The sequence below is a fragment of the Dermacentor andersoni genome, chromosome 2, assembly GCF_023375885.2.
Source record: "Dermacentor andersoni chromosome 2, qqDerAnde1_hic_scaffold, whole genome shotgun sequence".
NCBI lineage: Eukaryota > Metazoa > Arthropoda > Arachnida > Ixodida > Ixodidae > Dermacentor > Dermacentor andersoni.
In genome coordinates this window covers 190,442,818-190,460,071 of record NC_092815.1, presented here as the reverse complement: position 1 = coordinate 190,460,071, position 17,254 = coordinate 190,442,818, and the positions used below count along the sequence as shown (strand labels likewise).

Sequence of the window (17,254 nt, the reverse complement as noted above, 5' to 3'; positions counted from 1 at the left end):
AAACCTATGAGGAGCGCGTCGAGTGATCCCTCATAATACCCAAGGGAAACGCTCCCGACAGATGGCGACTCCATAAGTCCTCGCCCCCAATACCTTCACTCTGCAGATCGCTTTCAAGAGAATGCGCGCACGGTTCCGGGATACGCAGTTTCTGGCCCCTGCCCCCAACTCCCTACCCTCCCCGCGGGACCATCCGCGCGAAGGAAGACAGCGCGCTGCCTCCCCGCTCTCCTCTCTTGCGCGCGCGAGGTCTGAGACGCGATCGGCGGCTCATTGACGCACGCTTTCACTTGCACATACAGCAATACGTCCCGTGGAGACGATGTTATCGCCCTTGGACTTTATACAGAACATCGAGGCGACGATGTTCTGTATAATTTCTAGTGTCTATATAATTGCAACAAAGCAGGAATGGCGTCAATACGCTCGCGTGTAACCTGCGTTCACTGAGTGAGACGTCACCGTAATTATCTTGCTTTCACCATGGAATGTGTACTGGCTACACTGCGAAGGAGCTCAAGTTCATATTTCGGCACAGGAACGGCTTCCTGGGAGCGGCATCAGGACGCTAAATAAAGTACCACACGTTAAATAAGTACCACAAATGTGCAGATCATAGCTGTTTTGAATATAAGTTGTGTGACGGCATGTTTGTAAATGCGTTGAGCAGTATGACCATACATTTAGGAATAAGTTATGCAAACTGCATAGAAAACAATTTCATCCCTTTATTGCCAGTTGAGCAAATGGTTGCTGTTTTTAAAGGTTATTCGCTCAATATTTGAAAGCTAGAATATTACACCTGCTATTGGGAACCAAGTTTGCCAGAAACAGTGCTTCCCAAATGGTTCTAGTTCTCTCGGCGATCAAGCGTTCCGCTCTATGCGATCTTTACATTAACACAGTAGTTTTCGTTCTCTTACGCAATCAAAATCATGCACGTTCACTTTTCACTTTTGCCTGAAGCTTCCTTCACCGCCTCCTCACTTAGTATTAGCGCCTAATAACTTTTGCCAACTGAATACGTCGTGTATGTAGTCCTAGTACAGAACGGGTCAGTGCTATACCATAGCTCCCCACTTTTTTTTTTATAAAAGATTATCGCCACGAGACGGTCATGAAGGCGCACCCCTATATTAGAACTAGAGCGAACGATTTTCCGAATCAGTCAGTTACACCATATGCGCAAGGTAGCCTTAAAGAACCATGCGCGATCGCACGCGTGTGTTATAGTTCCACGCAAGCCAAAGTATCATGACGATGCACTTCGCATTGCATTCTTGCTCACGGAACTTACTGCGACTGTGAACCTTTAGTAAGGACTTCTCCGAAGATTCGAAGAGATATGTATTGATACCAAAGACTTCACCCACCTGTTCTGACCGATTAGGTCCCGGACGTCAGTTGTCAACATGAGCACGCACTCGCTTAATTTCACAGGTGACACGAGTGAGGCGCATCCAAAGGGTTTTGACACCATAGTACCTAGTGGAAACCGGGGAGAAAGTTCTCTACACGTCCAAACTTGTGCGCATGAAAAAAAAAAAAAACTAACACAACGGCGCCTCGCTTTGTTCTCATATCTCAGATTCTCACCTTGCTCAAGCGCGAAGACGCCTCCTGCTAATGTTTGCGAGACATCACTAAACGGCGCAGTGGTGGCACTAGCCTTAAAGCTAATCTTGGGGTTCTTGCAAGGCTCAGAAGAGTAGGCAGCGGCGCATGCGCAGAGTGCATGACCTAAGCACGCGGTAACTTGTAGCGTGCGCTTTGAAGGGCTGGGAGCAGGGGGAAATACGCGCGCGTTTCCTACTCCTTTGTAGTGACTGCGCTCGGCTGTCCGTGCTAACGCCGAGACCACACGTACGCTTGCGGACGCGCGCAGCTCACGCCCACGCACCCACGCATGCGCAGACGGTGTGGCACGGCTTGTACACGGCGCGATCTCGGTGAACAGCTCTGGGGTGCGATTTTGTAGAAATGACTTTTTTCATGCCAATGCCTTCTCGCGTGACGTCACCGATTTTGGAAATTGTGTGTACGTAGGCACGACGTTTTCTTGGATCGTCCAATCAGAAGCTCCCTTCATTGGCCGGATGTTTCTTTCGTATTCTCTTCTCTTTTTCCGGGACTGTATAGCAAATTTGTTTTGTAAAACGGCACTTAATAAAAGCGGACTTCCATGCTGCGTAAAGCAAATTCATTTTGTTACAGTACAACGCAAAAGCTGCCGCAGTCCAAAGAAATGCAAACGCAAGTGCTCTATTTTTGAAGTCGTAGCCACATAGTAGTCGGATGTGCATCCAATCCATGCCGTTGAGCGCAAGCAAAATGGCAGCCTTTGTTTACCTGTGAACAGCTGACAGCCCCTAGCGTGTCTGTCTGAACAGCTGACAGCCCCTTGCGTGCCCGTAATTGCGGCCCCGCCCCCGTCAGATACTGATTGAGGTGAGTAATTATTGCTCGTGTAGTGCTTGCATTGTCGTGTGGTTTTCGCTGCATGTCTGACGTGTGATAATTTCTTCTTTAGGAAGAGCCAAGAAGAATTATCCGTAGCCCCCGAGGTGAAACTTTGCAACATAGTGGATCGAGAACTGTCAAGGCATTTTCCATAGGGCACCGCCATGACATAACGATAGCTTCCTTAAAGTTATCGCTGCATCGGTAATACTTCCTGCACTGATACGCTCCGAGAAAGAAGCTGCTACAACATTAAATGTGAGTAGTGACTTCACCTTTTTTTACATTAGTGGTATAAAAAGGCAGAAATAAGTCGTAGTGAGCACTTTATGCAGGCGCTTAGCTTAGACAGAATGTTTGCCTCTAAATTTCTTACTGTGCTGCGGGCCGGCTGAAATTCCCAATTTGACAAAGAGAAAATGGCAGCAAAAGGGCCGCGGGTGTCCAAAGAGCAGGCGGCTATTCTCGTGCAGTTCATCGAGCAGCGCCCATACCTGGCGAGAGCTTCTACAGAGTTCTCGCCACGTATGACTGCTGCTCGAAAAAACGAACTGTGGGAGGAGGTGGCGGCGGTGCTTAACGCACAGGGGCCAGCCGTAAAGGCCACCAGCCGTTGGCGGAACCATTGGGCCAAGATGGCCCATAAAGCGAAAAAAGAAGCGGCCAGGGCCGCGAGCGAGAAGAGGTGAGCTTCTAATGATGCTGACAGTAACGTAGTTCCACGTTGTCGTTGTTGCCGTGTTTGCAGGGCTACTGGAGGTGGCAAAGTGGGTGGCGTGGACGGCCGCGTCCTCGACGTCCTTATGAGGACAGGAGGGGTCCTTGTTTCCCCCCCTGAGTACTTCCCCGATAGCGAGGTGCGTACATTGGATTTAAAAAAGTGTTGTTTGTGTGACCTGCTGTGACCTCACAAATTTTCAGCATTACATTGGAACACAATATTGCAAAATTTTTAAGCCCTTTTTTTTGTGCAAGTGACAATATAGGTTATGTACTCTGAGCAGCAACTTGTGTACATGATGCGCATTGCACACACTGCTCGCAATGTCTGAACACTACTCTGATTGCAGGACGAGGCAAGTTCAGAGGAAGCTGCAGGGCCCAGCGGTTCCCGCAGAAATCTACCAGCGACAACTGCTTTCGTGGTGTCGGGCCCTGCAGCTGTTGCTGGGCCAAGTGGCCTTACACGTAAGGCAGTGACCTAGCTTTTGTAGTAGCATTGTTGTTTGCAGTTGCTGTATGATCTTGCTATGAAGTAAAGTACGTCACTCTGCTGTTATTACCTTTGTGTCCAACATCCAGCTCTCATTCATGAAGGAGAAATGCAAGACTACAAATGACTTGATGTTGTAATAGAGATTCCTTGTGCTTCTTATGGGTTACTGCTACCAGCAACTTTCTGTGGCATCTTTTGCTCTAACTACCTGTTTTGTGTATCATTATTGTAGCTATGCAGCTATAATGACATTTCAAAGTGACTGGTTAGGACAATCAATCTGTGTAGGTCGGATAACAGTGAATGAGCAGTCTTTGCTTTTGCCTTGCATGAAGAGCCACCGGCTACGCCCCAGGTGCTGCGGCCTACGCCCCAGGTGCTGCAGCCTACCCCCCAGGTGCTGCGGCCTACCACCCAGGTGCCGCGGCCTACCACCCAGGTGCCGCAGCCAACCCCGCAGGTGCCGCAGCCAACCCCGCAGGTGCCGCAGCCAACCCCGCAGGTGCCGCAGCCAACCCCGCAGGTGCCGCAGCCAACCCCGCAGGTGCCGCAGCCAACCCCGCAGGTGCCGCAGCCTACCCCTCGAGAGCCACGGGCACCCCGTAGACAGCCCAGGCAGCAGGAACTTGATGGTGCTGTGATGACGGCTACTGCCGCATACGTTCGCCAGAGCCAGTTGGAGGAAGCCAGAGTTCAAGAGGACACTCGCTTCCGCCAACAACTGCTGGAACAAAACCGGCAGGTATGTGCAAGGCCACAGATGTATATTTTTCTGCGTATGAAATTGATGAGCATATGACCTCTCTAAAAATTATATTAATCAGTGAACAAGCATAATGTATACGTGTAGTCCTGTGGTGATATCTTGTACACATTCGCGTGATATAACATGTGTAAATATCTACCCAATTATGTGGCAAAAAGAAAAAAGTGGCGTTGAATTCAAGGAAGCAGGTATAGCAATGTAACACTTCTTAATGGAATGCGACGGCACAAGTTTGATGGGCCAGAAAGATATTTCCAGTGTTTGAATATACAATGACAAGACAATAGCCTGCAAATGGGGATGAATGCAACACACAAAGGCCCTGTTACTGAGCTTCTGTAATTAAACTAATTACACATCTTTGCTAACAGCACCACGAGGCCCACCTGCAGAGCCTGCGGCAGCACCACGAGGCCCACATGGAGAGCCTGCGGCACCTCGGGGAGGAGGTGGCGGCAATGCGGGAAGTGGAGTCTCAGCGCCTCGAAGTGCAGCGGCAACGCCTCGAAGTGGCGCGTCGGTCGCACGAGACCAACGAGCGCCTGCTTCAGCTGCTGCTGGCTGCACTGGGGCATGGTGGCAGCCAAGCCCCTCCCCCCTCTCAGGCCCCACATAATTAAAGGTAGCATAGGCAAGGAATTTGTAACTTATCTTAAAATTTGCTGATGTATTAATGATATGAAGGGCAAATATTGCTAGTTTGCAAATAAATAATTGCTGAAGTCACCCTTTAATGCAACCATAAGTAGCATAGCCGTTGCAGCATGAATTTTTTCTTCAAGGTTTACTTCAGCCATAAGAGCGTGCACACCATCAGGCTCACCTGCAAAAGTGCCTGTAGGCCTGGTGTGTGTGGGCATTCCGACTGTGGCACTGCAATTTTGAGGTGCCTAGTTATTGTCATGTCAATTTAAGCACGACGCCACACTGCAAGTGTTCTACAATTTAATCCTTGTCATCGAATGGTGAAATTTTCAGGCCTTACTATAATGTCGAAAGCAACCTGTCAATATACACAGCAAAAAAGAAAAAAGTTATGAAAATTCCTTGCCTATGCTCCTTCTTTTCATTTGTAATGTTTATTTTTTGTTTGTTGCATATGCATATTTGTTTGTGTCACTACGTACTGAGCTGGAATGTCTCTTTTCTTGCACATCTGTCTCATTATCAAACAATTTGTTGTCATTCAGTAATCTTTCAGGTTGTGATACATTGTATTTTAGCCCTTGTGGTGCAATTTGTGTGTAATATTTATGCAGTTTGTCTTACTGAATATCATAATATGGTGCTATGGCTCTTTCACTTTGAGCACCACAACAGCATGTTCCTTTCACATGTAGTGATGTACCTATACATTTCGCTGTGATAAATATTCGGTTGGCATGTGATTTAAGCACCTGCTCATTTCTGTTGCTGGTGCAGTTTAAGCCAGTTGTTATTACTGTGTACTTGTGCAGTGTACAACAGTTTTCTTAAACGATGCATGCCGTTACCTGTGATATATTATGATGCAAGAACAATGTGATCCGATATTTATTCCAACATGTCTGTGATATGTTGCATAATGTCTCTACTACTGAGTACTCATGATTCTCACACTTCTTCAATGTAGAGACTGTCGCATGTGATGTGTACATAAACAAGTGTATGTTGAAGGCTGAAATACAGAAAGGTGCAGTTTTCCTCTAGTGCTTTTATTTACACATCGCAACCACATTTCTAGTGCTAGCTTGCACTGTACAAATATTACTGTTTAACATTGCTGAGTTCTGCTATATACAAGTGAGGTCACTTTGTTGAAATCTGTCAACTGCTCGTGCGTGCACACACTTCGCGGGAGCCACAGCGTTTGACATGTCGGATGACCAGTTGGACGGCATTTTCGTCACTCGAAAGGAACTTTGCCGTTGTTGCGAGACAAAATGGTGGAGGACCTAGAAGCTGCGCGTGCAACAGCACGTTCCATGGAGCGGAAGGTGTGACGTGCACTGTACATCTTGGCTTCTGTGAGCTTCTCTGTGCTAGTAGAAAGTGAGGAGACAGGCGCTTATGTCCATCAATGCGTAAGGGGATACGAGTAAGAATCAGGCTACATGCATCTAGATGACGACAGCAGCAACAAGCAAATTGTGGCAGACACTTTGAATATGCACTTATTTTTAGCTTGCTTTCAATCTCATGTGTCACCTCTAATGATACTGTTTTACTTACTATAAGTGCAGGCTTTACATAACCCTTCACTACACAACTTTTATGTACCCACCGTGGTTGCTCAGTGGCTATGGTGTTAGGCTGCTGAGCACGAGGGATTGAATCCCGGTCGCATTTCGAAAACACCCGTGTACTTAGATTTAGGTGCACGTCAAAGAACCCCAGGTGGTCGAAATTTCCGGAGCCCTCCACTACGGCGTGCCTCATAATCGGAAAGTGGTTTTGGCACGTAAAACCCCATAATTTAATTTTTTTAACAACTTTTACATTTCTCAACAAATCATGAATGCTTTGCATTACGCAGACATCAACTACAACTTAGCACGGGAAATGTATCTGCAATTTCACAGCATGAAATGCACAATGCAATTACTTAAAACTGTGTGCATGCACCTAACGATGCTGACGCTGCTGTTGACGTCGCAGCTGCCGCCGCACGCTCCTCAAATAACGCATGTGCTGCGCACGGGTTGTGCCAAACATGCCAATGACATTGTCGCGAACAGCCCGCCCTCTCAAGTAGTGCATTCTAGAGCCCGTGTTACGGGGCAGACTGTGTGGCGTGGGGTCGCCGTTATTGTCAAGCTCACTACTACTACTGCTGCTGCTGCTGTCGTCATCACTGTCATCGCCTGACTCGTCGCCTTCAGAAAGGCGAAGGTTGTGCAACACAGCACATGCCGCGACAATGTTGGCTGCACGTTCCGGCTCGTAGAGGAGGGTGCGATATCGCTGAAGACAGCGGAAACGGCTCTTTAAGAGCCCAATGCACCTCTCCACTACGGAACGCATGGCGGCATGTGCTGTGTTGTACTGCCCCTCGGCTGTGTGCACTGGAGGATGGCCAGGAACCGGGGTCAGGAGCCACGGCTCCAAGGGGTAGCCACTGTCACCTGCACAAAGATGGAAATAGTACATTGAGTACTCCGCTGACGAGAGGCAAGTTGTCAACTGAGGAAAGCTACAGCATCATTCAACAAAGGTAGACTTCAGGGTTGCAAGTCCCAAGTAAAAGCATGAGTTGAGCATGTCCATACCCGTCACAAACTCTTAACCAATTTACAAGTGTACGCGGTGCCTGCCACAAACAAGAAATCAACACTTGTTGGTGCTATCAATGACAATAGTAGCAGTAATGTGTGTTCATTTCTTCTGCTTCTGGCAGTCACTGGGTGCAGAAAGCACTAATACGTGTTGCTTTCGTCAGCTCCTCGCAGACACATAATGTGCTTGTAACTTAACACTTCGAACATTGCCAATGGTGGCAGTCAATGTCTTAATTTTCTTTTTTTACTCCGGAATTACTGATGTTCTTGTGGTTTGGTTAAAACTTTGGGTTGGAGCGGACACGGCGTTCTGCGCTGCTGAAGCGTGACTGCGCCAAAAAAAAATGTTTTTTTCTCACCGAGGAGGTATTCCCCGGCATTCACGATGCGCCCCGCTTGGAACCGCCGGCGCAACCATGTCGTCCGCCAGACAAAAGCGTCGTGGTCCGACCCCGGTCGCATAGGGTCCAAGGCCAAGATTTTCATGTCCGCGTCGCAGATCTGAGGTAAAACGTAAACCAGAGAAAGTGCCCGTTGGCAAGAGCAACGTAACTTTCAAAAAGGATCGCAGAAAACGTGAGTTTTACTTACGAACATGCAGTTGAGGGCGTAGTATCCCTTGCGGCACATGAACACAGCCTTGCGCTCACCCTTGGGTGCGATAATGGCTATGAGGCTGCCGTCTACGCATCCGATGACGCCGGGGATAACGCCGCGCCGAAGGAAACCCTCCTTCACGGCTGCCTTTTCCTCAGCTGTCTTTGGAAAATGGACCCACTTGTTGCGGGCCCCTGCGTTCACGACAGCCTCTGCCACACGTCGCACGCACTCGCTCACCGTCGACTGCGACACACGGATCGTCTCCTCGCTCCCAACGGACGCTTGGAAGCTCCCGGTAGCAAAGAAGCGCAGCGCACACAACACTTTCCGCTCCACCGACAGTCCCGTCGCTCGCTCAGCTTCTAGTTCCCCCGCCAGTTCCTCGCACAACAACCGCACCGTTCCCTTCGAGAGGCGAAAACGCCGTCGAAAATGGTCATCCGGCATGTCAAACGCGTCGTCTGGCTCTCCCTGTTCACGTCGGCGACGGCGAAGAGCCACGGCCATAGCGATCAGAGGGGCGGCCATTTTTTTCATGCCTTCGGAAACGACCCTGCCTCAGGCCGTTCCAAAAATCCGTGCCTTTTGCTCCGCATAATGAGTGCCTCAACGTCACGATGACGATTACAGTTTTTGCGGGTTCCTGACGTCGCGTGATTGACAGACAAAATGGGCGCGGCCCGGTCATTTTCGACCAATGGCTGCTCAGTGATGGCGGCAAAAGGCATGGAAAAAGTAATAGAATTGCTACAAAATCGCACCCCTGTCATCGCGCGCTTGGGCTGCCTCGCGTCAGCGCGCCTGGCTACGCAGCTACGGCGCAGTACATTCAACTCTCAGTGAAGCAGATTTATATCATGCAAGAAAGTACCTAATCTTTCCTTTTTGTGCTGATCTAACATCTCTAAAAAATAACAGTTACGTTCATAGACACCGAAGCATTTGGAACACTGTCAATAACAAAGTACGAAGTGGCGTGTTCCAAGGCGTGTATGAGTGAGCCCAGTCAACGCGTGCTGTCGCGCGCATGCAAGCGCGTCTTTGTGGATGCAAACCACCATTCCTCGCGAGGCGTGGCAGGCGCAAGGTGCGTAGACGCTAGCTTGCGCGCGTCCACAAGTGTACGTGTGGTCTGGGCTTAAGTCCGTGCGCCTGAGGAGTACTACATAGGCGGGTAGCGCGCTTTGGGCAATTCGAGATGGCTGGTCGCTTCGCTTGCGCTGTCTCTCCGCCCGCTTATAGCGTTATGTTTCCGCTATAGTGCTTACGCGGTGGAAAATACGCTTTCTTCTCCGCGCCAGACGGGTTCTGGCGAAGTACCGATCAAGGAGGTTTTAAAGCTCTTTGGTACCGATAAGCGACTTGCCCAATGTTGGCTTTGTCGTTGGCGTTCACGCTGTGTTTGTAGCCAGTGCACCTTGCAAAATCCGCAGCAGCAGTAGAAGCGAGCTCGACGCATGTTTTCTATTTCACGTTTCATTGCGATAGCAATTATATCGACACTCCGTCCAAATTTTCGCTGCCGTCGTCGCCGTGATGTTTGCTATAAGTCTAAAAGCCATGAGGATGAGCGACCAATACACTGTGGGTGCGAGCAATATCACGTAACATTTAGCTGAAAAGGATGGCGGCTTGATGGGCGTTATTTTTCAACGCGCTTGCACGATGAAACGTGCACTTGGGAAGGAAAGCGCGCGTCTTCTCTTCTAGCCCTGCAGTAGCTGCAAATGACTGTGCGCGGCTGACGTTTACGCGACCCATGTGCCCTGTCTAATTGTTGCTAATCATTACTGGGTGCAATGATGAAGCGCGAGCAGCTATGACTGCTAACTTCATGCGCGCTGTTTTCCTTCCCGGGCTCTCTTTCTGCGGCCCAATGTTGCAGATCGCGTATCCAAAGTTAAGAGACAGCGGTGATTGGAGATCGCTAATAGAGGCCGTCCTGTGGTGAAAAAAAAAAAAAATAGGCAGATGATGAAGGAGATGATGAATGTAATTTTCGTAGTCGGGGTAATTACGTGGCTGTACTTTAGGCTGTCCGAGTCGTTCGCCCCCGCTGTCGGCGTTCTTCGTAATGCCAGCGTTGTGAGAGCGAGTGCTCGTAGTCATCCAGTGAGATAGTTACAGGTTTACATGGTCCGTGCATTAAACTTTGGTTGCTAATTAACACTGAATGTACGCTGAAACTGAAAGTACGCTGGGCCCAAAATTCGCTGTTGATCTCGATCGGAATCAGCGCACCGAACGCAGTTGCTTCTCGGTTGGATTTCTATCGTTTGTTTTTTTAGTATTGGCTGTCAAGTTGGGGAAACGCCGTTTGCGGCCCTTAGACGGATTTACACGGTAAGAATCTTCCTTCGTGTACTTAGACTTCGCTATCGCTAATACTTGCCGGCAAAACTGCATCCTCTTCTCTTTTTTTTTTTCTTTAAGTCCGAGTGAAAGCATTGCTGTGCATGACGGCTAGTGTTCTGATTGCGAGTCAATCCGGCTTGGCCTCACTTCGGTTACTGAGTGAATTATATATATCGATGACCTCTACATGCAAGTGGCGATGTTTCCATCCTTCGTACATTTTGTAAATTATTAAAATTGCCTTTTTTATGAGTCGTTAGCATTGCCTACTAGAAAGACTAGCAATACTTAAACACATATTATTTACGTGGTTTTCACTCACCGCTGATAAAGCACTGTGCCGAAGGGGTCACTGAAGTACGCAGGTTTTCTTTTTTTTTTTCAGGGTAAACAAAGCACGCAAAGCAATTTTAAGCAAGGTGAACATACAGCAACATATTCATTTTCTAGGTATGGGCCATCCATACAATTAGAAATATTTGTTAGTTGACAAGCTTCTCCTCTTTAAAAGTATAATTCACATTGTACGCTGTTTCTGTATTTACATACATTTTATTTGTGTGTGTGTGTGTGTGTGTGTGTTTGTGTGTTCACAGCGGAAATTAAAAAAGATGTTTAAGTGAGAAATACCGATGAGGCAGCCGCCGCTGGTGGTTTAATGCGCTTGTCCTCCTATATTCAGGACTTGCAGAAATAAAGCGAAAATATGAATTAAAAGTCGTGCACGTCCGCGCCAGCAATGTTACAGTAAGCTTTTAGCCCCAATAAAATTTAAATGGGAAGGCAGAGGCAACTCAAAAGCAACCTCGAATGATGTGGGTAACGTAATTCTGGTAATGACTACTTAGGGGATAGGGGTAGGCTTCGGCATCGCCGGTGGAACCTCCCCCCCTCCCCCCGCAATCGGCACCTATGGTCTCTTAAATAATATTTTTTTATTCATCTTCCAGATCATACACCAATTTTACAGACAGAACGATTAGCAACATTTCTAGCCTGCCCTAAAATACTACAAGAGATACTACTACTACTTACAGATTAGAATTTTGTATGCACCACACTTTACGTGTCTGAGAGTTACGTATTCTGATTCAGAACGACCGGCGGCTGTCCACAAACGGTTGACCAGCACCGAGGCCTGGATAATAATCTAGTTTCATTCCTATGAAACTCATTTCTTTTTCCGGGGGCCCTCATCAATAACATGGGCGCAAAATAAATAAAAAAAAATTCAGAGCTATTCCCGGCGGGCGTCGCAATCTTATCTATGAACAATAAGCAAGCACCGCAGACAAAATCGTTTGGCCAAAGCGACCCAGTTCTGCAAGCGTTTTTGAGGCTGACGCTTCTTGAACTGGAGAAAATTAGCACATGACTGTAGGATGAGGAAGTTCCGCGTTGCATTGGAGTTGCCGTACTTGTAGTTCTTCTTTCTTTTTGAGAAAACGTCGTGCGACTGCATTGTTTGACTCGGAGGCTACAAGATTTACTCCTCAGGAACAGTTGTCTCAAGCAGCCTTCGAGAGGTCTTTTCGTTGAGATGGGCTCTGACTGCCGTGTGGCGGGTCTGTAGTGTCAAGGCCCCACTCGCTTTGTTTTGGAACAAGGAGGACGTCAAAGAGGGTGACCAAGAAGCCGGTACTGATGTTGTACGTCTTTGAAGATTGGCCAGGTCAGCAGATTGACAGGGCCTGAGAATCCTGGATGAACGAGCGGCAGAAATGATTCTGTAAGGAGCCAGACGCACACTTCATGAAGTCGTAGCAGCTGACGTTATTATGAGCAATGACCATGCCAAAACTTGAGTTAACAATATTTCGGAACTCCTGACAATCATGCTTCTCTACGCACACATTGACGAGGATCAAACCTGCACTGCTGCTGCGACTTGCAAGCTATAAGTAGAGAAACACTACCGAATACGGCTCAAGCAGACAGGATTTGTGTGTTTTTTTTTTGCAATTTTACAGCGTAAGCTGTTATGGGCTGAATCTAATCGCCGTTTTAGTTGGCGATGGCGTCCGCCGCCGCTGCCGACGTCCGTCCCAGCTATCGCCGGGAATGAAGAAAAAAAGTCGCAGTTTCGCCCGGAATGCGAAGCATCGACTGCGATAGCAAATTAGCTGGCAGCCATATCAAGTAACTTCTCAACATCCGCTTGCTAACTAAATTAACACGAATGGTGTCACAGCGCACAGCAAACGTGAACACATCACACTCAATGAACGCGGACACTCGCTGTGGAGACGCTAGCGTGAGGAAACGCGGCAGCAGCAGCGAGCGAAGTGACCTTCGTGCTGTCTCGCAAAGTGAGCGCGAAGTGACGCAAAGTGAGAGCCGAGAATACACAGCACGCACAAAGCTACAAGCCATCCACCGTGGTGGCTTAGTGGCTATGGGGCTGGGCTGCTATACACGAGATCGCGGGATCAAATGCCGATCACGGCGGCCGCATTTGGATGGAAGCCAAGGCAAAGTACGTCTGCTGTCTCGATTTTCGCACAAAACCAAGAAAACCGCTTAAAACATGATGCAAGATGCCTGCCACAATCTGAAAATGCATTATTTGACGTTTTTGGGTGGTATCTAGTAAAAATGCGTGTTATTTGGTCTTTCGTCTGAAGTATTTATGAAACGAAACCGCGCGCTGCGGGCATCTCCTTTGCGGGGCGCGCGCACGTCGTCTGTTAAGCGTTTTTGTCGGCGGCCTCTGGGGAAGCGCCAATTGAGGGGCCTTCGAGATTGGCTACGGCGTGCGACTGTCTCAGAGGCTATGCGAGGTGCTAAAGCTACTGGACCGTCAGCAAGATGTGGCGCTAGCGACAGACACTAATGAAGAGGCGGAAAAGGAAATGGTATGGCAGCTGTTTTTTTGCTCATACGGCAGGCATCCATAAAGGAGGCAGTGTCACGACACTAAAGCCAGCAAAGGTAACTACGTTCTTACTTATTTTTCTACTTTGACTTCTACTCGCGAGGACACATTCAACCTCTTCAATCTTTTTTTGTTCTCGCTGCCCGCGGGCTGCCAGAGCAAGCTATGCGTTTCTCTCGTGTTGCTTCGACCACGGCGCGGCGCACTTCCGAGCGGGTTCGTTTTACTCAGGACGAGTGGATTTCGGCCTTGCAGTGTTTTGGGCGCTTTCTGGCTAGCAGACGAGAAAAACAACCAATGGTCGCTCGCCGCCATCGCTGTGGGGACTCGAGGGATTGCAGCGCGTTCGCTTGAGGGCGTCACGTCCACTTCGATGTCAGCGCAACCTCTGCGTAAAGCATGGAGGAAGGAAACTGAGGAGAGGCCCTACCCCCTCCGCGCGTTAGGAGAAAAGTGTGGAGGAAGTGACGTAGTACGTTCTCCTTATTTTTGCTGATTTTTTTATTTCTTTGCCATAGCGGCCACGCCTTTCGGGCCACAATGGCGGCTTTGTTTTGGTTCTGTGCGCTCACACGTGTTGCTCTGTAGGTTTCGTACCGTGGCAAAGGCGCCGTGCGGGCAGGTTTGCGTTGGTCTCCGTGTTTTGTTGCGCTGCGTTATCTGGACCGTGCTCTCCCGGATGTTGCTGTGACCAGGTGGGCCAGGAGGAACTAAAGTTCGTGGAATGAACGTGCATGCAACGCTGTACGCAATGTACCGCGCCAGGGCAATGGCTACGGACGAAGGCGGGAAATTTTGCCCTCTTTGGCGGAATCATGCTAACGTGCTAACCATTGCTTTGTATTGCTGCAGAGCGCGCGCGTCCGAGCAGCACGGTTGCGCGCAGCGCGGCGTGGTTTCGCGAGAAATGTAAACAAGAGAGGACAGCTGGCCCGATTGGCGGAGCAACGCCATGAGCAACGCGAACTTCCGGCTTCACTTTAGCTTCACAAAGAGTGACGTCAGGGCCTCTCCTTAGTTTCCTTCCTCCGTGGCGTTGAGTATGTTGCCTCGCCGCTGTAGGATACTTAACAGTATGCGTATGGCTCGCAATGGAACAACCATCTCACGTCTTATTCGATATTCCTGCGGTAGCCACATTAGGTGCCCAGAGTAGGCATTCGGTCCTGGCCACCATGCTTTCCTTTGCGTTCTTTGTTTTTTTAATTTTTCATTTCTTCATGGGCACTAGTTCCCGCAGAAGAAAAAAAAAGCGCTGCGGTGCAGCGAATTGTAGCACAGTGAAAATTCGATTTTGTTACTGCTTCTTTTGCGGAAAGTAATAGGCCACGACATTCTTTAGTTGCCGCTAGTCTTATATTATTGTGATAGCAAATATATGGATATTCCAGGCGCATTCCTGCCGTCGCCATCAACATATGTACCGTGTGAAGTCCAAGGGTGATATCAGCGTCATCGCGCTCCGCACGCTGTATGTGCGAGTGAAAGTGTGGGGCCGAGGAGGGCGGAGCCAACCATGGTGGCTCAATCTTGTGTGCGCAAGGGGACAAAGCGGGGAGGAAGCGCGCCGCCTTCCGTCGCGCGCGAGGCACCGGGGGGAGTGGCGGGAGGGGGGTGGGCTCCATATGGGGCGGCCGCTTGCGCCTTATCTTGAAAGCGACCTTGAAAGCTGGGCTGCGGCGGCCGCGCGGGCGATGCGCCTATGCGATGGCGTCGCAGTGCTTCTTGTGCTGTTCGCCTTGCTCTCCACTTAGCGTTGAAGCGAGCGGCAGCACGAAGGTAGCTGCTGCTGCCGCTCTTGCTCACCCCAGCGTTTTCACAGCGAGTGTCCGCGGTCATGGAATGAGACGTGTTTATGTTTGTGCCCGCCTGACGCCATGCTTGCTAATTTAGATTTCTATTGTGTTGCTATCGCATTCGTTGCTTCGCCCACCCGGTGAAACTGTGACTTTTTCTTTCTAGACATGCCCAGCAACTCTTCAAACCACACCATGGCCATATTTAGTCATTCATTTATGAGGTAGGCAAATAATTTCAGGTGGCTACTTGTTTATCACAAAATTTACTGACAGATTCACAGCTCGGATTGTCACTCATGACTGACTGACCATTTGCTGCCATGTACCTTAGCGTTCGAATAACCGGCGTTTTAAAAAATCAACTATGGGCACGATGGCTGTGATAGACCACGTATATATTTTGTAAAACTTGTAGTAAACTCCGGTAATACGTTTATCGCACAAAAGATTCGTATAATTCACCAATGACACAATTACTAGCCTAGGGCCTCAGACGAGCACTGAAGTTCATGCTGGAAAGGGAAGATGTCCCCGAAGCCGGGTTCCTTTAAGGGGATGAACAGCCTACTATTGGTAATTTACCAACTCTGCTCTTCATAGCATTCTTAATTCTGAGATGTTGAAGCTGCCTAATGAGCTAGCTAGCTGTGCAGCACCACTGCTTGCTGAATCGTGCAAAACGTAACACCAAGCCAATTAAGTACCTTAAGATGTTAACTATCATTCTGGTGGGGTAGAGACAAACATGTACCCCGATAACAGCACTGATACATTTTTACCGACTTCAGAATGAACCTTCGCAACGTCGTACATCAGCCGCCTTAATATCGTCACTCATTACGCATATTCCCGCACCACTGGGGGAAAATCTCACGCTAACTGCGTTGCCGGCACGCATGTGTAAACAAAAGCATCACAACAAAACTAAACATGGGCGATTTTCGCCATTTTGTTCGGAAACAGCTTTTCAGTCAAGTCTCGAAACCGCGGACCAGCGCGTTACGCTACGAGTATGCAGGAAGGGCCTTGCTCATGGAGGCAAAAGATTCACTTTCACACGTAATCCTCTTGTCATACACGACGTTATGAGATTAAAAAAAAAAAAAAAGCGGCATCTTGCACGGCTGGTAACATACCTTTCTCGCCGAACCTGGAAACCCCCTTGGTTCAAAGGGAACAGCGAGTTCTCACAGCGGCTACTTAATTTTTTTTACCTTTTAGTTTACACAGATACTGCTTGTAGACAAAATATTTCTACCGCCACTGAAGCTAAGACACTGGCTCCAGAGACTCGTTTGAAAAGTGTGCCGCAGGCGCCTGCACCGCCTGTGCCAACATGCTCCTCTGGTGAGAATCCCTGCCTTATCTTTATTATTAATTGAATTAGTATAAAATTTGAACAACGCAGTCATCTACCGTACTACATAGTGATACCTTAAATATTTACTTATTTAAGATACGCAGGAGGTGGAAACAAGGATGTTTGGCATTCTGATGTACCAGGATGGCTCAAAAAAAGAGGATCAGACCAGATATCAGCGGTTAACTTCTCCTTGGATTCCTCCGCAAGGTTGCAATGTACGAAAGATTTCAAGCGAAAGCGAAGTCTTCAATTGGCTAGATAGGCATCGATGGCTCAGCTACTCAGTGCTTCGAGAAGGTGCCCTTTGCCGAGTGTGCGTCCTTTTCTGCAGACATGAGGTTGGCAAGGGCCAATATGCGCGCACTGGAGCCTTCGTGTCCAAGCCGTTCCAGAATCCGAAGCACGCGCTCGAAATCCTCGAAATACACGAAAATACGAAATATCACCGCGATTGTCAGCTGCCAGCTGATAGTTTTCTCCAAACATTCTCAGGAAGCGTGCGGAATGTGATCGACCAGGTGGACCAGGGCAGGCAAAGTCAAATAAGAGAAAACATAAAAGTG

General features: G+C 48.7%; 2 protein-coding genes across 4 annotated transcripts; one reads left to right on the top strand and one right to left on the bottom strand.

The window, feature by feature from the left end:
• The first annotated feature begins 1,957 nt into the window (after positions 1-1,957).
• Positions 1,958-6,125, top strand: LOC129387204 (uncharacterized). Of its 3 annotated transcripts, XM_055075953.1 has the most exons (6): positions 1,958-2,448; positions 2,531-2,718; positions 3,209-3,317; positions 3,531-3,648; positions 4,012-4,418; positions 4,814-6,125. In XM_055075953.1, coding segments are annotated over exons 2-6 (885 nt in total). In that variant the 5' UTR covers positions 1,958-2,448; positions 2,531-2,716; the 3' UTR covers positions 5,063-6,125. The 3 variants fall into 3 exon arrangements, with proteins under 3 accessions (XP_054931928.1, XP_054931927.1, XP_054931926.1); XM_055075952.1 differs by having other exon boundaries at positions 1,958-2,718; XM_055075951.2 differs by lacking the exons at positions 1,958-2,448; positions 2,531-2,718 and adding an exon at positions 2,957-3,145.
• On the bottom strand, positions 6,121-9,065 carry LOC126540309 (putative nuclease HARBI1). Its single transcript, XM_055075949.1, has 3 exons — positions 8,291-9,065; positions 8,059-8,200; positions 6,121-7,546 (listed from the first exon to the last, which is right to left on the bottom strand). The coding sequence occupies exons 1-3, from the start codon at positions 8,834-8,836 to the stop codon at positions 7,047-7,049; spliced, it is 1,188 nt and encodes a 395-aa protein (XP_054931924.1). The 5' UTR covers positions 8,837-9,065; the 3' UTR covers positions 6,121-7,046.
• Between the last annotated feature and the right edge of the window lie 8,189 nt (positions 9,066-17,254).

Coding starts and splice junctions, on each gene's coding strand:
- LOC126540309 (XM_055075949.1), bottom strand. CDS start 8,836: ATGAAAAAAATGGCCGCCCCTCTGATCGCTATGGCCGTGGCTCTTCGC. Junction 8,201..8,290: donor ACGCCCTCAACTGCATGTTC/GTAAGTAAAACT, acceptor GTTTTACCTCAG/ATCTGCGACGCGGACATGAA. Junction 7,547..8,058: donor TGCCGGGGAATACCTCCTCG/GTGAGAAAAAAA, acceptor ATCTTTGTGCAG/GTGACAGTGGCTACCCCTTG.
- LOC129387204 (XM_055075951.2), top strand. CDS start 2,988: ATGACTGCTGCTCGAAAAAACGAACTGTGGGAGGAGGTGGCGGCGGTG. Junction 3,146..3,208: donor AGGGCCGCGAGCGAGAAGAG/GTGAGCTTCTAA, acceptor CCGTGTTTGCAG/GGCTACTGGAGGTGGCAAAG. Junction 3,649..4,011: donor TGGGCCAAGTGGCCTTACAC/GTAAGGCAGTGA, acceptor CCTTGCATGAAG/AGCCACCGGCTACGCCCCAG.